This window comes from Mirounga angustirostris, unplaced genomic scaffold (assembly GCF_029215605.1).
Source record: "Mirounga angustirostris isolate CCGP_5_RB_7025 unplaced genomic scaffold, mMirAng1.0.hap1 SCAF_8, whole genome shotgun sequence".
NCBI lineage: Eukaryota > Metazoa > Chordata > Mammalia > Carnivora > Phocidae > Mirounga > Mirounga angustirostris.
Window position 1 is genome coordinate 48,357,070 of NW_026991716.1, and position 21,703 is coordinate 48,378,772.

General features: G+C 42.7%; 1 protein-coding gene and 1 long non-coding RNA gene across 8 annotated transcripts in view; both read right to left on the reverse strand.

Moving 5' to 3' along the window:
* The window catches only part of ELOVL5 (ELOVL fatty acid elongase 5), an 84,893-nt gene that overhangs the window by 21,922 nt on the left and 41,268 nt on the right, over positions 1 to 21,703 (reverse strand). For 6 of the 7 annotated variants that reach the window (XM_045867019.3, XM_045867017.3, XM_064597710.1 and 3 more), the window contains 2 exons: positions 11,661 to 11,726; positions 8,712 to 8,899 (listed from right to left, as the gene is read on the reverse strand). In XM_045867019.3, the coding sequence (XP_045722975.1) occupies positions 8,712 to 8,899; positions 11,661 to 11,718 (246 nt within the window). In that variant the 5' untranslated portion in view covers positions 11,719 to 11,726. The remainder of the gene's footprint in view (positions 1 to 8,711; positions 8,900 to 11,660; positions 11,727 to 21,703) is intronic. The other variant, XM_064597712.1, reaches the window with a different exon arrangement.
* Positions 1,808 to 8,704, reverse strand: LOC135365571 (uncharacterized). Its single transcript, XR_010413655.1, has 2 exons — positions 8,010 to 8,704; positions 1,808 to 7,488 (listed from the first exon to the last, which is right to left on the reverse strand). It is a non-coding gene; the product is annotated as an uncharacterized LOC135365571 (long non-coding RNA).

Sequence of the window (21,703 nt, forward strand, 5' to 3'; positions counted from 1 at the left end):
TGCTGCCCACTAATGAAGGCCCATGACTAGGTCTGAAGTGGTGTTGCTCCTATTGTGTACTGAGGCCCCGGCCAGGGCATCCTTTGCATAATTTAAAGAGACTTCTCCAGCCCACCTACTGACTCTTGTTTTGCAGATTAATTCTGCTTTGGTTGAGGATTTGTCCAGTGACATGTTCCTTGTTATACCAGCTGCCAGTGGCCCAGTTACCAAAGGTTTGCAGAGTCAGTTTATAGAAGTCAGGCCTGGCTTTGGACCAACTCCGAAGCTTGCACTCTAATGGAAGGTAATCCTCCCTTTTCTGCTGGGTGTGAGGAGTGAGGGGATGGCTGTTCGGGTTGTACCCTTTCTCCATTTGCCCAATATAAGGCATTCTCTCAGGGCATTGCCAGATAAACTGAGATGAACATAACTGAATGGGTGCTTCCACTCCCTGACAAAAGTTTCCTTCTGAGTAAGGAATTTCAGTGGCAAGGGAACAAAGAGCAAGAAGTATTTTAAGGCAATGATCAGGCCTTTCTGAGAAGTATTAATCTCACCAGATGTTTCAATTTCTCTATACCTCTTTAAATGAAAAAAAGCAGAATAGTAAATATTTTTTTTTGGAAGTACTTTGGTAAACATAATCTTTTTTTTTTTTTTTAACGAAATTCAATATTCAACTACCAGGTCTTTTAAGTGTTTTTCCAAATCCTATTTCCCCACAATAACATTTCTATTTTAGGAAAGCCTGAAGGGAAAGAAAAACAACAAGACAGTTTAGAATATAATGTTTCCAAATCAACTGCTCTGTGGTTCTATTAGGACCTTCAAAGCCAGAGCCCAGGGAGGAACAGGCTGTCAGGTGCCTGGGGAGATGCTTCAACTGTATTAACCCACAGTTACAGAGGAGGGTTAGAAGGCACAAGCAAAACACCCATGCCAGCAAATGTCTTTCATCTTTCCAATAAAGCAGCATCAGAAATCTTCAAAAGAAGACTCAAAGAAAAAAAGTACTGATGTCTGGTTCTGGCAATGCAGCAAACTGACCAAAAGCAGAACCAACTCCCCCACTATAAAGACACACAGAAATGCTACATGAAACATACCAAGTCCATCATCACTGATGCCTAACTATACGGTGAGGCCCCCTCCCCAAAACATTATGCAGAAAGGAGGACGTTAGCTTACATTTAAGTCCTTTTAGAATCTTTCTTTTATTTGAGGAAGACACCTTACCTGAGATGACCCCACCCAGCAATACTAGCTCGGGATGCTTATCCAGGACACCAGACAAACCATTTTGTTTTTAAAGAAGAGATTTAGTGTAGATTTAATAATTATTCCCAGAGGAATAATGTGGCTGAAAGCAAATGGTTAAGTTTGGAGATAACTGTCATATCTAGATCACAGAGGGGGAAAAAAAAACACAAAAAACCCCCATGATGTTCCTATGTTATGTAATGAGGAAAAAAAAGAAAAGAAGTAAACCTTCAGAAATAAATGACATATAGTCATTCACAGTAAAAACTCAATAGATGGATGGAACAGCAGAGTACACACAAGTGAAAGTGTGAGTGAATCAGATGAATGCAGAGGAGAGAGATAAAGGGGCACATATATGAAAGAGAGGCTATGTGGAGTCAGGGACTGTCTAACACGGGTCTAATAGTAGAGGGGGGAGGAGAGGCCAGAGTTGAGCAGAGGATGGCCGAGTACTTTCCTGAACTAATGAAGTCTGTTAGACCAAAGGCTCCAAAGTCCTGAATGAGATCAATAAAAATAGATGGCTACCCAGCCACACAACTGTTTTATTTTCAAACGCAACTTAAAAATTATCCAGAACAAAAATGATTGCCTACGAATGAACAAAAACAGGACTGCAGTGACTTCTCTGGAATGAATCTTCAAAGTGCTGAAGAAAAATAATCCAGAATTCTTTGCCCCACTTAAATACTATTCAAGCTTAAAGACCAACAAAATGATGCTCAAGAGTTGAGCCTTCACAGCGAACTACTCCAAGAGAAGGAAACGGAGCCTCAAAGGGAAAAATGGATTTCACAGATCAAGAGTGAGCACAGCAAAGAGCAAGGCCTGAATAAAGATGATGACAGTGTAGGATGTTAGCAAACGCTGGGATGACGGAACATGATGGAGACATACAGGAAAGGGGGATCAGCACGCAAACTTCCAAGGTCCTGTGTGACTCAGGAGGGTGGAAATAAGAATTCACTGTAGACTTTATGAAGTTGAGGAGGCATATTAAAAACTTACGGTCAACACTATAATACAGAATTAGAATGAATGACTATTCAATCAGTAAAATGAAAAAAAAAAAATTCAATAGAAAAGAGGAGTGAAAAAAGAAAACACACCTACACACCAAAAAAAGGTGATAGAAATTATTCCAAAATAATCACTATGCTAAATGAAAATGGGTTACATTTCCCCACTAAAAGACAAGAGACTATGAGATTCAGTCGTTAGAGTCCTAGATGTATATCTAGTTTAAAAAAAAGGAATCACATTTGCACAAGGAGACCAAGAGTACTCCATACAACACTATGAACGGGAAACCTGTACGTCCATGCAAAGAAAGCTGCATAAAATGGTATAATAAATTCTAACACTGAAGTAATACAGAAATTAAATTAACTAAATCTCTATGATTCAACATGGATTCATCTCAAAATATAATACTGACTAAAAGAAAGCTATCGAAAGAGTATAAACAGTAAACCATTAACATAAATTTAAAAAATTTCTCAGAATATACTATATATTGTCATGTATACATACACATGTATTGAAAGTATAAAAACATATCCAGAGAAGAAACACATGAACTTCAGAAGAAAGTTGTATCTGGGAAGGGGCTGTACTTCAGATGCATTTTTATATTTTTTTAAATTAAATTCAATTAGCCAACATATAGTTCATCATTAATTTCTGATTTAGTGTTCAATAATTTACCAGTTGCATATAACACCCAGTACTCATCACATGCATTTTTATAATATTTCCTTTTTTTAAGATTTTATTTATTTATGAGAGAGAGAGAGAAAGCGTAGGGAGAGGGGCAGAGGGAGAAGCAGACTCCCCACTGAGCAGGGGGCCTGATGTGGGGGTTTAACAGATTGAACCACCTAGGCACCCCTAGTATTTTCTTGACCAATAATAAAAGGTCAATATTTGTGAGGTATATAGATATTATTTATGTGATTTTACTTTCCATATTTTGAAGTAGTTCTGAAATTACAATTTAAAATAAGAAATGCAAAGGGGAAGAAAGAGGGAGTTTTGGATCTATGCCAATCCAGATCCATCTATCCAGTCAGATAGCAATCATGGTTTTAAAATTGCATTTTAAATGTTCTGAATGAGACTGTTCTCTCACTCTATTCACAAAAGACAGTTCTAACTGCAACGTAATAAACATAAACAAGTACTCAAAAAAAAATCTTATTTGTAATCTGTGATTTTGTTTAAAGTAAAACCGTGGGCCAGGCATTTGCTTTCTCTTTTTCTTTTGGCATTTGCTTTTTTCTACCCTAGTGCTCACGATACATGTGATGGAGCCATATTAACAGAGGGAAGAAACACTAAAATCACAGCCATCTTCTATGTCAGTGATGTGTGCGCGAGGGACAGGATGCTGAGGCCACACCCAGCGGAACACCTGAGTGGAAAGCAATGTGTCATGTTCCTTGGGAATAGTGGGAAGGCAAAAGAGGCTTAAGAATCACTTCTCCGTAGGGGTGCCTGGGTGGCTCAGTCATTAAGCGTCTGCCTTCGGCTTGGGTCATGATCTCAGGGTCCTGGGATCAAACCCCGCATCGGGCTCCCTGCTCTGCAGGAAGCCTGCTTCTCCCTCTCCCACTCCCCCTGCTTGTGTTCCTGCTCTCACTGTATCTCTGTCAATAAATAAAACTTTTTTAAATTTTATTTTATTATGTTATGTCAGTCACCATACATCATTAGTTTTTGACGTAGTGATCCACGCTTCATTGTTTTTAAGAAATCATCACTGCTCCGTAGAGCTTGGGTCCTGACTCCGTGTGCTTCTGGCTTCACAGGAGAATTGATTCTTGCGTAGAGTCCTTAAGAAGGAGATGGAGACTGTCAAACGGAGGTGGCCTTAGGTCTAAAAGAAGAGGGAGTTTCTTGGGGGTAGAGACCAGAGGAACGAAATACACTGGTGTTGGGGGGTTTGAGTAGAACTATGCATAACATGCAGGCTGACAGCTCAAAGTGCCTCCTCCTGAGGAAAGGGGCCAGCAGTTCTTAAAGTTCAAAGCCTCGTGTCCTGTACAATACTGACCCTGTTTCCCCTGCAGGTACCACTGAGATCAGTGCACAACACCCAGGCCGATCAACAGGGATGCTCCCTTTTGGACTGTAACAAACCAAGCAATTCGATCCTCTCAGCTGAGGGGACACAAGAAGCCAGAAGCAGGAGGAGAGCAGACACACCAAAACGGTTACACGTCGGGAGACAGCAGGTGCCTGCGTGGGACTCCCACGTCTGACATGTTAACAAAGGAGTTAGAAGTGTCTCAGACAGCTTGCTGGGGGGCGGGGGGCAGTGGGAACGAGTCCAGCTTGGACATCTACCGCATCACGAGGAAAAGCCACATCGGGCATTGTGTGGTTGGGGATTCTCAAGCTGGAGCTCAGGGACTTAAGGTAGCTTGGGGAAACGGGGGCTTCAATGAAGACGACATATGCCCTCCATCTCAGAGGGTAGAAAGGCACCCAAGAATTTTACATTTGCTACGAAGGGCACAGATTTACAATGCTGAGTAACTAACACAAACTAAGCTTTTTTAAAAAAATTTTTTAAATCTTTTTTATTTTTATTTTTAAAGAATTTATTTATTTGACAGAGAGAAACACAGCAAAAGAGGGAACACGAACAGGGGGAGTGGGAGAGGGAGAAGCAGACTCCCTGCCAAGCAGGGAGCCTGATGCGGGATCAGTCTCAGGACCCTGGGATCATGACCTGAGCCGAAGGCAGACACTTAATGACTGAGCCATCCAGACGCCCCAAAGCTGTTTCTCTTCTACTAACTGAAATTTTATTTGAGCCTTCACCACTGATTGTGATTTTATTTTTTTTAAAGATTGCATTTATTTATTTGACAGAGAGAGCGAGAGCACAAGCAGGGGGAGCGGCAGGCAAAAGGAGAAGCAGACACCCTTTTGAGCAAGAAGCCTAATGCCGGCCTTGATCCCAGGACCCTGGGATCATGACCTGAGTGGAACGCAGACGCTTAACCGACTGAGCCACCCAGGCGTCCCCCTGACTGTGATTTTAGATAGCACCTCATTTACTAAGTAAAAGCCAAAAGGCTTGCCATAAAGTCCTGTACTTTTTTTTTTTTTTTTTAAAGATTTCATTTTTATTTATTTGACAGAGAGAGACACAGCGAAGAGGGAACACAAGTTGGGGGAGCGGGAGAGGGAGAAGCCGGCTTCCCGCGGAGCAGGGAGCCTAATGCGGGGTTCGATCCCAGGACCCTGGGATCATGACCTGAGCCGAAGGCAGACGCCTAACGACTGAGCCACCCAGGTGTCCCAAAGTCCTGTACTTTCAATCTAAAACACACCACTGTTCAAAAACACTTCTAATCAGGGATCTACAATCATTTTCCCGAAAATAAACACTAAGTTTTGTTTGAGATAACTACAAGTAATGCCAAGTCTCTCCTTGGGGAATTAAAGCCACAATAAAAGGTTACAATTCTAAATGGGAGTGCTTGCAAATGTTTATACATGGCTTAATTCTCCACCCAGAGATTTAACAAGAGTTTAGTGCTGCGAGACATTTGTACTGTAAGCCTGAAAGGTGGTCCCTCCCCTAAAAACGTATACAAACTGTGCTTACCCTTGGAGGGCAGCTTTCCTCCCCTGTTTAGCTTTAAAGCCTATATTACGTAACAGCAAAAAATAGGGAGGATGTAAGTTTTGATTTCCATTTCAGCTACAAATGTAATAACTATGAACAAGTCTAAACTTTTTCTAGATTTTAAACTCTGTTTCACAGTTTTCAAATCGTCATTTATTTATTTTCCTTCTTCTGGTAATTTTAAAGTTATAGTGACTCTCCCCCTTTCACTTCCTTGTTATCTCCCTTCTTTCAAGACTTCTCTTTGTCTCCTTTAAGTGACAGTTAATTTTATTTGTATTAGCCTAGAACTTGCCAAGGCAGCTGTGAATTCACACAGGATAAAATAAACACAACTATCCATGACTACTTATTTATTTTTTAAATTCCTTACAGACCCAAATATGTAGATAAGCAGAAGGGTAAATAAAGACTAATAATCAAGACTCTGCCAACTGTGTGACCAAAGGCAAACAGCTCCAGGTCTTGGGACATTTGGCTGAAATGAGAGGCCCAACTGGGATCCATGACCTCCTCAGTTTGTTCTGTCACAAAACTCCATGATTGCCGTCCTAGGTTTTACTCATCAATGGAATATAAATGCCAATTAAAAGAAAATAACAGCTAAGATGAAATGAAAAGCTTGACAAAGGATAGGTTATAATGGTATTACTGATGGGTTTATGTAAATACAGGAAAAAAAGTCACAAAAATCTAATGTAAATACCACGTAACAAGTAGTAAAATGTAGGGCTTATTTTCAACTCTGGAATACCTGATGTGGGCATATTTTTAGAAAGTGGATTTAATTTAAGGAATTACTGCTGTATGTACTCTAAATCATCAGTTAAAAATGTTTTCCTCCACTGTATATTTCTTGAGTCTCTTCATCCAGTGCTCAGACGGCTCAACCTCACCTCTAGTTCTCACTAAGCTGTCAGAGGAAAATCTGTATTTCCTCCTACAGTGCTTCTGGAACCCTCCCAATTCAGTCCTATGACACAGCAGCAATTTATACAGCACTGTTCTTCCCCTCTTTACCCAAGAATGACCTGTTTGAGAGAGGTTAAATTCTGACGTTCTAGCTCTATCTCCAGGGCTTGAGAAACCTGTTAGGCAGATCCTTAAGTTCTAGAAGACTTAATAATTTAAATATTTTTTCTCTAGAATAGTGCTATGCATAACAATAAACTCTATAAAAGCTTTCTTTCCTTTTTTTTTTTTAAGATTTTATTTATTTCTTTGACAGAGAGATTGAGAGAGAGCACAAGTAGGCAGAGCGGCAGGCGGAGGGAGAGGGAGAAGCAGGCTCTCTGCGGAGCAGGGAGCCCGATGTAGGGCTCGATCCCAGGACCCTGGGATCATGACCTGAGCCGAAGGCAGATGCTTAACGACTGAGCCACCCAGGCACCCCTATAAAAGTTTTCTTAAGGAAAGGGCTGTATCATCTATCAATTATGGGAAAATAAACCGTTCACTCTGAAAAACCTGACACCTTGCTGCAGTTTGTCCCTTGAACACAGAGATGTGCACAGTGCTGGGCCCAGGAGTCACTCCTGTGCTCTGCCCCTGCCTCCAGTCCTGCAATATCCATCTGGGAGGCTAATTAAACTGCCTTCATTCTAGAATAGGACAGAAAAAAGCGAAAAAAGGGGTTGTAAGCATTTCACAGAGTATCAAGCATAAAAGTCTACTACTCTAATCATAAACTCTTTAGCTGGCTTATGCAACATACACGCAGAACAAGCCACAGACCTCCCACAGGTGCAATCAATACCTCCCACGATCGAACAGTGTTTTGCACCGGTGTGACCACCCAGACACCCTCTCGCACACAACCACACGCAGACAGGGAGACAGGATGGAGAGGCCTGAGGCTGACGGAGAATTCATTCTTCCCTCTAAACACCAATTTTAAGATTCATTTTGATTTCTCCCCTCCTCCCCTTATCTTCTTTACTACTCCTTGGGGAATTAAAGCCACAATAAAAGGTTACAATTCTAAATGGGAGTGCTTGCAAATGTTTATACATGGCTTAATTCTCCACCCAGAGATTTAACAAGAGTTTAGTGCTGCGAGACATTTGTACTGTAAGCCTGAAAGGTGGTCCCTCCCCTAAAAACGTATACAAACTGTGCTTACCCTTGGAGGGCAGCTTTCCAGCCGTTTAGCTTTAAAGCCTATATTACGTAACAGCAAAAAATAGGGAGGATGTAAGTTTTGATTTCCATTTCTTTCATTTTTATTTCAGCTACAACGTTTGCCTTTGAGATCATCAAATATGGTTTCCAACCTCCCAGTTATACAGATAAAATAATTTGGCCCAAACTTACAGACCATTCAGATCTTAAACACAGATCTCACCATCCACTCGTCTTAGCTTTTAAAAATGCACTTGTCAAATCTCAAAGCTATTTACAGTTATCAGATCAGGTGAGAGGCTTGCCAAAAAACACACCCAAACACAACTGCTACCCACTTCCTTCCTCCCCCACCTCCAAACCAGAATCCTGCATTTATTAAATGCTTAATAATAAAATGTTCACAGATCTGTTTTTCACACTTTGTTCATTTTCCACCCTGTGTTCTGCTTGCATAAAAGTATTTCTAGAAAATGATATGAAACATCACAAATCAATAGCAAAGGCTTCTATTTTAGATATTCTAGAAGGCATATTTATACAAACAACTCTGGCATTTTGGCAAATCAATTTTAAAACATACTCAAAATGGATTAATGTATTTGTTCTCCCAGTCCCCCCATCCCACCCCGCAATGCAGCTGCCCTTATTTAGGAACACCATTGAGGACGGTGATCAGAGCACATTTAAGGGACAGACCTACCTCACAGAACATATAGAGAGACAGCAATGTGAGGCCAAGGTTATACACCACTAAAATTCCCCGGCAAGAGAACGGCTGCCTATTCTTCATGTATTTTGGTCCCAGCCATACAATTAGTAAGTATATGACAGAGCAGATAAAAGTAGGTATATAATTGTCCAGAAGAAACCATCCTTTTACTCTGGTATCTGGAAAATAATAAAAGAAAAATATTTAGTGATTAATAACACTGATAAAAAAACAACCACAACTTTTTTTTTTTCAAACACTAAAAATCTTCCCTCCCCATAATTTTTTAACAGTCATCTAATACTCAAGTTCCTAATCCCAACAAGGCCAACTGGAAGAGGAAGCAGGAATTTTCAATACTTGTCATCCAAGGTGAAGCTCCTTATAACATGTTCTGAATAACATGTATATCATATGTGGTTTTTGCTAAGTAAAAAAAATATATATATATATATTTTTTCCAAAGAATCTTAAATAAGCAAGGAGAAAGCTAAATTTTCCACTAACTGTATTTACTGACCAGATGTGCTGAATGCTGCACAGGATAATAAAACTCCAGAAATGACAGGCTTTTTGAACTCCAGAGTTCTCACCTGATGTCAAGTGCCTGCCAGCCTGCCCGGCATGTGCAGACTCAGAGAAAATGGGCTATTCATCCAGCTTAACGACAGTCACTGATGAGAGAGGAGGCATCTGCTCTGAGTGCAATGGTCAACAGCAGAGGGGAAAATAAGAAGGGGTGAGGTAGTAATGACCAGGGAAGTGATTATTTAAGGAACCACGGGAGCAGCAGCGGCTTGAGAGAGTAGACCTGCACAGATTCAAGGGAGCTACAGAGGGAGGAGAACTCTCCCCTGTGCTCCCATCCTCTTTCCCCTGCAGGGATGAGGAGAATTAGCTCCAAGTAGCTGCTGGGAGCAATCTGCCAGCCTCTCCTTGAAAGGGGGTAAACGCCCTGGCAGCCAACCCCCCCTAGGTGTTAACCTGTCCCCTGCAAGTCAACTTCATCCTGTGGCCGACTCCCAGGAAGCCACCTCTGCAGCATGTTCCCCTCAGCATGCTGCTTTGATGAACCCCCAAAACCTATCGCTCCTCAATCTTCTCTACCGTCCAAGGTCACCTACTCTGGAGCTCAGAGGCACATGCAGGTTTTGCCTCTGCCATCTTCAGAGAGGCAGCAGCGAGCAGGGACAGGCTCTGTCCCCTCTTCAACCTCCCGACTGGGCCCCGCTGCTACTTTCTCCAATGCTTTTTCTCTTGATCTTGCAGGAAAAGCACCCATCCACTTGGGGAACAGGTTGTCCGTCTCCTTTCTTGCAGACATTCTAAATTCTCCTGGTGTTTCTCTGTAGTGCTCCTCCCCTGGCTTCAGAGGGAGATGCCCTCCACCCTCTCCCCACTACTTATGCTAAGGTGGCTCCAGTGGACCTAAGGGGGAGGTTCTTAATGCCTTGTGTTCTCAACTCTGGGCCCTGGCTATCAACTGTGAGAAAACAAGTTCCCATTTAGCAACTAACATTAGGCGGTTACATACGTTTGTGTGCACACATAGATCACAAACGTAGTAACTGCACACACAGAAACCTCCCATTTCCTTTCACTTAATGAAACAACTGTGGCCGTGGAGCTCTGAGGAAATGACAGTGGGGCAAAAGGTGCTGGGGAAGTTTCCTTGTTCTTAAATCCATGCAAATGAACAGATTTTTTTCCTCCTCTTCAGCAGGTGATGTCTGGAGCTTCTGCAGTCATGAAAGGTGGAGGGACTTTTCTGAGGACAGAACTGCTGATATACTGAGAATACAAAGTAGAAAATGACAAGAACAAGTGTACTTGGTCCCTGAAATAACTCAGGGGTTGCTCAATCTTGGTAATGTAAACTGATCATTATTGTTTCAGCCATTCAAAATTGGATTCTTTTGTCCCATAAGGTTGAAATAAGGCATCATCTCAACACAAGTAAATACAAGATGATCTAACTTGTTTTTCTCATTTGGCTGTATGCTAATTTACTTAACCTTTCGCCTCTTGATGGGCACCTAGATTATTCCCAGTCTTGACAAGCAATGCTGTAGGGAACACCCTTATTCCTATCTTTGCATAAATGATCAAGATAAGCTCTAGGATAAAGCCTCAGGAGTCAAACAGCCGAATCAAAGGGCATGTGCTTTTCGATTTCAATGGAAGACACAATTACCCTCCAAAGAGGTCATACCAATTAGACTCTTTCCCCACATCATCACTGTTCTCAAACACATTTCATTTCTACCACACTAAGAGATGAATTCCTTTTGCTATTTTCTTTTGTACTTTAAAAATCATAAGTGAAACTGAAAATCTTTTCATCTGTCTAAAAGCTTCTTGCAATTTTTTAATGACTCTGTGAACCTATAAAGTTCCTTTTTTATAGATACATCAGGAGACATTACAGACGATATTCAAAGAGAGCAATATGGAGCTGATTTACTTCCTACAAGGAAACAAATGATGAAGTATAAAAAAGTGAGGTCAGGTGTATATATTTACCCACTGATGTGACACAACACAAAAGGCCATTAACAAGCCGTTAAAACTGTAAGAGGGGAAAAGTTTTAAACTACTCCAGCAGTGCATTTTGGAAACTGGTCTCAGCTGCAGACTCGCAACAACTGAGGAAAACATACCACGAGGTGAAAGGCGCAGCATTCTCAGGCTGCAAGCTTTCCAGCATAATCTGAACCCCAGCTACAGCCAACAGAGGGTCACAGCAGCTGTATCTCTGTGCCGATAGCCAGGGACACTGCACCACCTCAAGACCATTGTCACAGGACTTCTCCAAGCCCCTTGTTATCCAGGACAAAGTGTTAGTCTTATCATAGAAGACGCTAATGTTTTCTAGAATCTCTTCATGCAATATTTATAAGTGTCTATAAGGGGAGGGGAGCAAAACCAAAACCACCTTACCTCGGGGGCCTAGCAATGCCTTGAAATAGGTACTAAGTGATGCATCAAAATTTTCCATTTTAAAACCTATTAAGAAAAACAGACATTGATTAATCTCTACTCAAAATGCTTTTATACAGTGCTTTTTCATAAAAGAACAAGAACAAATCCTTTTCAAAGAATATGCTACGGACAAGGTTATGCTGAAACTTTTTTTTAATTCCCAAAGTAACTTGTGTGCTAGGTCTAATTTGAAAATCAAAAGGAAAGACAGAATCCCGTGAATTCACTTTATAAATGAAGTGCCAGTTTTCTGAACTTCTTTTCGCAGTTCCATAAAAATGCTTTCTGTGAAGCTGGAATCTCAGTGGGGAGAAGAGTGGAACTGGATGGAAAAAGGTGGCAGACGGGAGAAGATTCCATCTGGGCAAGAACCAAAGCTTGAGGTAAGCCTGTAGCCAAGATAGGAAGAGCCATGTTGGAGAAAGGAAGGCCCCGGTGAATAGATGGTTTCCTCTGCTTGCTATTTTCATTAATTATTATTTAAAAATATTTCATGTCAGTGGTAAAAAAAATATTTAAATATTAAAAATGAAAAGAGGTGCCCCCCCCCCCAAATAATCTCATCACTTCACTCCAACCACAATCCTAAAGCCTCACTGTCAGAAGGAGCCTATGGTAACATTTCTTGGACATACCTCGAGACTTTTCTCTTCTGAGCACAAAAGGGGTCATGCCAACGGGTTTTTTTTTTATAATTGTGGATTTCAACCCATTAATAGATGATTAGGTCAACTTAGCATTAAAAAGTAGTTACAATAATATTAATCAGAGTGCTTTGCCCCTAGTGAGAATGAATATTTTCATAAATCTTTAGTGTTACTGTATCACATAAGTATGATGATATATACCTAAGTACCGTGTGCTGTGCTGAGATATAAAATATATTCTTACTGTGGAGGTTACAGTGAACAAACAAACAGAAAACAATGTTATATCAAGAAGAGTACATATTACTTGCTTTCACTTAATATAGTCTCCTATCAGTAGTTACAGATTTACCTTCATCTTCTAAGATTTTATAGCTCCCCACAACTCCCCCCCTATTTAAGATTTACATTTACAGTATAGCTAAGCATCTTTTCATATGCAATATCAACTAGATTTTCTATATTAAAGTTAGAAGGCATACATTTACTCTTCACAGAAATAACCACAAATATTTTACTTTCCAGGGCAAAGGCAAAATTGGTTTTATTAACTAAGTAAGCTGTTAATCATTTAATGATATTTTTCTTCCTTGGCTTACCACACTGAAGTATTATGTATTCTTTGGCTAATTTCATGGATAAACTTTCCTTCATCCATGGACTAGTTACATCTGTGTCAATCCAGCCGGCAGTGAGACAGAGACAGGTGGAGCCACCAAGAACACTTAGAAGGAAGTAGTTACCAGGGTTCTGTTCTGACATCTGCCCCAGCCCTCCGGGGCGGGGAGTGGAGTGCGCAGGGAAGGTACTGACTCCCTCAACCCATGGCTGGAAACCAGGAAGCCACCAACTTCCACACATCCAAGTGCCAACAATTATACACAATCACAGTACTAGGTCACCTCTGAAATTCTGAAATTAAACAGTTTTTTTTTAACATACTGTACTCCTAAGACCATTCTGGTCCTGATCCATTTTCCTGCCCCAGACTGAACCTCTTCATGGGACAGAAATTCTAGAAAATCTTGAGAATTGGTTAAGCTTTACATTTCCTAAGCAGAATTCCTCTTAAAAAGAATGCCATCCATTTCAGGATGCTTTATCTATTCAAAGTCCTGCAGTTGGGAAATAATTTTATTGTATCTATTTTTTCGTCATCTACCGAAAATCATCTAGAACACATAAGTTTTAGAAGACAAACATGATGTTTTTGTGAAATCGAAATCATTCTAATACAATTTAACTTTATCTGTGAGGGATGGTAGGCCATGTATATGGAGGTCACGGGGTTCCCTTTACCCCCAATCAAAAGCAAACAGGCACCAGGAGGAACAAGGTTGTGAATACCTTGACTACTGGACTGAATTACTGATGGACAAGCTGCCCACCGGGGACAAATCCACCTTCTTCCAAAACATTTTAAATCTAAGTCCTGCTTTTACTTAATGAATATAGAGCTTACTAATGGATCATATTACACATACAAAAATCAGGTATTAAGGCTGAGAGCAGGTATACAGGCCTAACAGGCTGGCAGGTGATTAGGTGGCTAAGTGCTGGGCTCTTTATCAGACCACTTGGGTTTTTTTTTTTTTTTTAAGATTTTATTTATTTATTTGAGAGAGAGAGGGAGTACGTGCTCATGCATGAGCCGGGGGAGTGGCAGAGGGAGAGAGAGAAGCAGACTCCCTGCTGAGCAGAAAGCCAGACACGGGGCTCAATCCCAGGACCCCGGGATCATGAGTGAGCTGAAGGCAGATGCTTACCCGACTGAGCCACCCAGGCGCCACAAGACCACCTGGGTTTGAAATCCTTTTTGTCCACTACTAGCAATGTGACTTTGGACAACTTATTTAACCTCTTATCTGTAATATGGTGGCAAATGTAAAGTAATTGCCTCAGAGGTTAAGAAGCTCAAATGATTTAATACACATAAGATCCCTAGAGCAGTGCCAGGCATGCAGTAAGCCCTTGATAAAGGTTTCCTACTGCATGTCTGCAACAGGTTCAACTCCATGAGGAATACTGCCAACCATCAGTGGCCACTCGTGCTTCTCAGCAAGGGCACTGCTGGCCTTCTGTCCCCGGCCCCTATGTATCCCTAATGCCATCAGTGAGCCCCCGGTCATCATGACAACCCACCCACAATGTCCCCTTCAAGTGCTAACACCCCCAGGGGGACAGCAATGGAAGGTGGGTGAGTTGATAGCATCACATGAGAGAGGAGCGGTTAATATGAGGCATTAAACATGGAAGATAAGGCTAAAATGAACACAGTGATTAGATATACAAATATCAAGCACCTACTGTGTACAAAGGATGGCTGAGCAGGGATAAACACAAAGGAGCATACCTAGACACCTAGAACAAACTAGACATTCATAGCGCGGAAAGAAGCCAGAGGTTATAAACCAAAAACAAAATAAAACTCATCCCGCGAATGAGCAGATGTTAGAATGATGCATACTACAACAAGCTGTATACTTAATACTATGCTGTCAAGATACCCTTCAAATAACAGTATTCTGGGATCATTAGGAAAATACCTGACAAAGCCATAAGGCAATCATTCTAAATTTTAACCAAGAGGCCTCCCAGAGGGGCTGTAACCAGTTGCGCTGTGTTTTGTAAATGTAAGGAGGATATAGAAAAGGTGGACACAAGTAAAAAAAAAAAAAAAAAGTCAACTATGACAGGGAACAGACCTGTGGGAGAAAGTTGGGAGGTGGGGAGAACATGAGTGGTCTTGGAAAAAATGAGGCCCAGGAACTGGTATAATGACCTATCAGTGTAAGAACAATGCCTAGGACATCGTTCAATTTGGGAATCTAGGCTAACATCACAGCAACAAAGAGCAGCTTGATTAAATGTAAGGTAAAATTTCAGCCCAAGCATCCTGAAGTCAGCAGCAGGTTACCAGAAGCAACTGTGAAATTTAGTATTTGGAGATATTAAAGAACTCTGTTACAAGCCATCTGTCTGGCGCAATCCCCGCCTAACCCCATCTTGGACAGAGGCCCCGAGCAAGCTGGCAGGCGAGAGTACTCCTGTGACTCTAAGATGGGACAGCTCTACAAAAGCGCACACAACACGTGATTTTCTCAGTCACAGCACTTCTCTTCTTGGACTGCATTTCTTCACGCGAGAATTCTTAGCTTGGGTTGGTAGAACTTCTCACAGTCAAACTTAGGAACACGTGAAACAGCGAGCAAAACATTCTCTGCAAGAACATACGTGGAGAATAACAAGAGAGAGGCGGCTTACTCCTGAAAGGTCCACGGGGATGGGGGAGAAAGGATGGGCAGAGGTGGCCCCTGGCACGCAGGTCCTTACTCAGTGGAGTCCTGTCTGTGAACCACAAGGCCTGCTTCCGGGCTGGACTTGGCCTTGTGCAATGATTCCCCCAAACTCTCCCTCTCCCATGCTCACAGCTGGATGTGGATGGTAACCCTGTCAGACGCAGGTGTTTTGTTTTTACACAGGTTACCAAGGGACTGTCGCCAAAGGTTTACTTTCATCGTTTACTCAGCATCAGCTCACATTTCTGTCTGACCAGCCACGTTATCCGGCATCCCTCCATACCATGTATTCACTTTCTCATTCATGCCGTACGCTTACCAAGTGCCTACTACGTGCCAGGCACATGGGCCCTGACGGATGCCGCAGGGAACAAGATGAAATTCCAGGCTGGCAGAGAAACACACACGTATAGAATCTGTTATGTAAAGGGACTGTTAGCAAGAAAGTAATACAGCAGGGGAAAGGGGGTGGGATCATGGGGCAGGATCTACTTCGGAAGATGTACTTAGAGAAGGCCGCCCCGAGGAGGTGACAAGACAGCAGACACCTGGATGGACAGAGCACCAAGGCAAAGGGCATTCCAGTTAGAGGGACAGGTGAATGCAAGCGCCCCAAGGCCAGGGTGTGTGTGGCATGTTCAAAGACCACAGGCTAGTGGATGACAGCAATGCAGGAGGCCTCCTGTCCTCCACTCCCTGCCTGGCACCCGGAGCTTGCTCAGTGGCTGTCCACAGACAGCAACCACATGGCACAGCTTGCGAGAGCACGTGGCCAAAAAGGTTGGGAGCAGAAGATGCCAAACCTTAATTGCTCTCACCACCACCGTCTCCTCATCCTCCTGGCTGCAGGCTGCTTGCCAGCACCATGCCCTTTTCCTCCTCATCTCCCTTGCTGAGCCACAGGAACAGTACAAAAGGTCTCAGCAAATGAATTCTCCACGGCCAGGCAGGGCAGGCCGCCCTGCTGGGTGAATTGGGCACTTGCCGAGTGGACGGTGGGCCCAACTCTACTCTTTGGTATTTTTCTCAAGGAATAGGAGAGACAAAGGGCCCTGGACAAACCCCTGACGCTCTGCAGAAGACACTCAACTATGCTGCCAGGTCTGCGCACTGCCTGACGGTTGCAGTCCCCCTTCTCCCAGGCTGCCCAGGGGCCAGAGACATCCCTCCTCGGTAATCCGAGTCACCCTACGGGCAGCTTGGGCAAGCTGGGCCAAGTGGGAACACAGCTGCTCCGTACAATTGTACTAGCAGGGACCAAGCCCAGGCACAGGGCCCATGGTAGAGGAGCTTTGGTCCGAAATGAAGCAAAAGAATAAGCCATTCTTTGATCTGGCTGGTTCCCCACACAGACAGGAAAAGGGGTGGTCAGCACCTCCCAGGAACCAGGCCACACTGACATCAGGCCAAGCATCGCTTCCCCATCCTCTGTAACCCCAAATCTCTGATGCCCACTCAACCTATAGGGTTTCTCAGAATTACAGGTCATGATGGAAAGCAACAGGGTCTGTTAAAAAAAAAAATTCTAACCGTAACAGTATTCAAAGTATTCACTAGTTCATTCATAGGCCACACAGAAAAAATAATGACAATAAAAATGGGATAAGGGTAGAAATCAGAGGCAAGTAAATTAGAATAGATTTTATAGGGGCACCTGGATGGCTCAGTCGGTTCAGTGTCCCGCTCTTGATTTCTGCTCAGGTCATGATCTCAGGGTTGCGATATCGAACCCTGTGTTGGGCTCCACGCTGAGCGTGGAGTCTGCTTAAGATTCTCTCTCTCCCTCTGCCCCCCCCCCCAAAAAAGAAAAAGAATAGATTTTAAAGAATTCCTCTTTTATGCACATTTTCCAAAAGATCCTCTTAGTTGCAAGCCACTTCCCATTATCAAGTTCTGGGGTGTGGTAACCATGCGACTGTATTATAATTGTGCCTCACTGTAAGTATCTCACTAAAAAAATTAATTAATGGGGGCTGGTCACTCCTATAAATTACCCTAGATTATAAGAAGGTGTGAGACAGTTCAGCATACCTGCACCTGAATCAATTATTTTAATTTTATTTTATTATGTTGTGTTAATCACCATACATTACATCATTAGTTTCTGATGTAGTGTTCCATGATTCATGGTTTGTGTATAACACCCGGTGCTCCATTCAATATGTGCCCTCTTTAATACCCATCACCAGGCTAACCCATCCCCCTCCCCGCCTCCCCTATCAATTATTTTTTTAAAAGATTTTATTTACTCACTTTGAAAGAGAGAGAGAGAGAGAGCACACACACAAGCGGAGGGAAGGGCAGACGGAGAGGGAGAAGCAGACTCTCCACTGAGCAGAGAGCCCCAATGATGCGGGACTCGATCCCAGGACCCTGAGATCATGACCGAGCTGAAGGCACACGCTTAACCGACTGAGCTACCCAGGTCCCCTGAATCAAGTATTAATTCTGTGTCCTGGAGCAAGTTCCTGCCACACATACTAACAGTTACAGGAGTGAGGTGCACCTCAGGCCTGAATGCAAGAAAACATCGGCACTACCACAGCACGAAATGCAGAAACCTGAACATACTGATGCAAGCAGAACACAAAAGGGCAAAAACAGCATCCTCCAAAGAGAGCCCTGCTCATGTGGAAAACCCATCTGTCAGCTCCCTCCAGGAGCAGTATGCCCAGGTGAATCATCTGCGTGAGGTTAAATAAGCATTAGTGTGCTCTTTGATCTATTACAAAAAGAGTTTACTGGAGGCTTGTCTGAGAAAAGATACCACACTAAGCTTTAAGCAAATCAGTTGCACCCCCCTCCTTTCCATTTGGCTCCCAAGAGGGACCACAGAATGTGAGAGAATGGCGGGGTGGGGGTGGTGACAACAGAGGGTGCTGGGGTTAATGAGAGATGGCGTTGAAAGTTCTTCCATCATAGCTCTCAAGATGAGTTTTCGGTCTCACCATGCTCAGCAACTGAAAAGTATTAAGATCTTAGGGCAAATCTGTTTTAAAAGACATCAAGATTTTTTAAAAATTTACTATAGTAAAGAATGTTAATTTCCTAAACTCACAGGTAAGTAGTAAAGATCTCTAGGGTCAAGTCTTGGCTCTTCTTGCTGCTAAGGTGATGGTAGTAGGCAGCAGTCAGTTTGCTGTGAAAACTCCCTTTCCTACAAAATCAGTCGAGTCAGACATGGCTTTTGGCTTACAGATGTGTTTACTGCAGACATTTAACAACTGTTCAACATAACCTCCTCATCATACCCGGTTTTATTTATTCTTTGAATTGTCACAGTTCACCTAAACCCGAGCCAATTGAGTTGACGAGCTACAAGGGGTCAGGATGAACTCTCCCTTCACTTTCTCTTCTACCCATTCATCTCTTTAACAGTCAACTTGTGTTAGGCAGGCATGGGAACTTTCTTCAAGCTGACTGCCAATAACACGAAAAATTAAATAGTGCTTTAATTTGGTAGTCACAACACTCTTTCCTGCATTTAGAAAGGTTTTTCTAAGGTTGGAAAAAAATCAGCCCCACAATGAGAGAAGGAACATAAACCATACCTTGCTCAAAAATGTTAAAATATAAAATATAAAAACACTGTCATAAAGACCATAAGGGGAAGAATGTCTAAGTACTAGCAAGCTTCCAGATATGAAAGTAGACTGACAAGAGAGGGCGCCTGGGTGGCTCAGTTGGTTAAGCAACTGCCTTCGGCTCAGGTCATGATCCTGGAGTCCCGGGATCGAGTCCCGCATCAGGCTCCCTGCTCGGCAGGGAGTCTGCTTCTCCCTCTGACCCTCCCCCCTCTCCTGCTCTCTCTCTCATTCTCTCAAATAAATAAATAAAATCTTAAAAAAAAACCAAAAAAGTGACAAGAGAATTCCTTTAGAATTCTCGAATTTAAATAGATAACTCCAGATTAAATCTTGGCTCAAGAGAACTTATCTGCCACATCAACAGTGGTATTGTCACTCTGCCAACCCACGAATCTATGCTTATTCTTTTTCCTGTAGAATTCCCATACTTTCTAACTTCCATTCTAAGGGCGTAACAAACTCTTAATACTCTGATACAATCATGTTGCTTACCATACACCACACATGTAGGGAGAGAACGCAGTCCTATTCAGGGCTTTGGATAAGTAACTGCAAAATTAGGGCACTAATACGCACTACAAAGGATAGCTTCAGGTTAGCTCTATGGTTAAAGAAATCTCAACAGCCTCACTCTGGTATAGTGTCCAACGTGGGGGTGGGGTGGATTTTAAATGTTGCAATAATCAATTTTCCTTACTACAAAGATTAGATAGGTTAAAAGAGAAGTGCCTATCTCTCACTCCTTGGTTGCCACCAGTTAATTAAGAAGTACTATTTTTTTTTTAAAGATTTTATTTATTTATTTGAGAGAGAGAGAATGAGAGACAGAGAGCACGAGAGGGAAGAGGGTTAGAGGGAGAAGCAGACCCCCCGCTGAGCAGGGAGCCCGATGCAGGACTCAATCCTGGGACTCCAGGATCATGACCTGAGCGAAGGCAGTCGCTTAACCAACTGAGCCACCCAGGTGCCCCAAGAAGTACTATTTTAACTACTGCTAGAGAAGGACAGTCTTCTAAACCAGTGGAGTCACCCCCCTGTGGCTTTGTTTTCAAGTGAATTATCTGTGGGTCTTTCCTCCATGCTCTCCCTTAGTCTTCACTTCCAACCCCTTCTCCCAGGCCCAGATTAGATGTTACAAAGACTCCCCGTTGGCCTCTTGTAGCTTTGCAGGTCTTGACAACTCATTTAGCATATATCAACTTCAACTTTGAGAGGGCTTGGATACTTACGTTTTCAGGTATTATGGGAACACACTCTGTACCTCCTTAGGTAAGCCCAAATCCCTCAAAGGGCAAGTACTCCAATTTGTTCTATGCATGCAACAATTATCTATTGGTGATACTATAAATGAGGAGATAAACCTATTATGAAATAAAAGAGGGAAAACAGCATCATGCAGTGATACACAGGAGCCCCCAACGGCAGCTTCCTAAAACACAGACTAAGTCCTACTTACAGAGGTGTTCCCCAGAGAAGAGCTCTAAAGGAGTTGTTCTCCTCATAAGGTGTGAAAGAAACTATAACAAAACACCAAAAATGATTAACACACACGCTCCCCTCTTAAATAGTCGAGGGAATTTCTTCCCCACTCGGGAGAGATGTATTTTTCTAATTTTGGAAGGCAAGACATAAATATAATCAATCTGAGAAATTCAGGTGTAGATGATTTTTTTCAGCAGTGGGAAGAGGGAGAGTAACAAAACCTTCAAACTTTTTTCTAGGGGAATCCTTATTCACAGCTAAAGAACAGCACATGCCATCAAATTCAAAGCTCTTTCCGCAGTTCCAGGAGGGGGAGAAAAGGGCCCCACACGCCATCCCACTTACCCAACAAACATTTGGAGAGGGGTTCACTGAACGAAGTTACTCTTGTAGGACAACTTGGTCACAGAAGAACAAGAAGGGGTAATGACTTTTGCTTAGGTAAAGCACACTGTCATGTGGAAAAAGACAATGCTAATCTACACACACAACTCCCCTTGCCAGTGGATGAAGGCCAGATTGCTGCAGATGGACTTGGAACTCTGCTCTCACAGAGTTCTGCTGACAAGAACTAGTTAATCACCACAAGGCTGCAGTGCGAAACAAGGCAAAAGATCAAGCCCTGGGACTGGGTCATCCCTGGGACTGGTTTTATTTCTGTGCTCCCAATAATTCTCAGAGAATGACTGCCCTTCTCTCTACCAGTCATCTGAAAGGTGGCTGACTCACTGAATTAACAAATACTTAACAAGTGCCTACCATAATGCCAACCAGCATACTGCTTGACTGGGAGATCAACAGATACAGATACAGATACAGACACTACAGATCTACTACTGACCCCCCCCTTCTTGAAAGTAGTATACAGTGTGCAAAGACACCTGTTGAGTCTGTCACTTCTGGGTAGCAGTGGTTAGGAGCACACACCCTGGAGCTGTACAGCTTGCGTTCAAATCCCTGCTCCACCACTCACTAGCCATGTGATC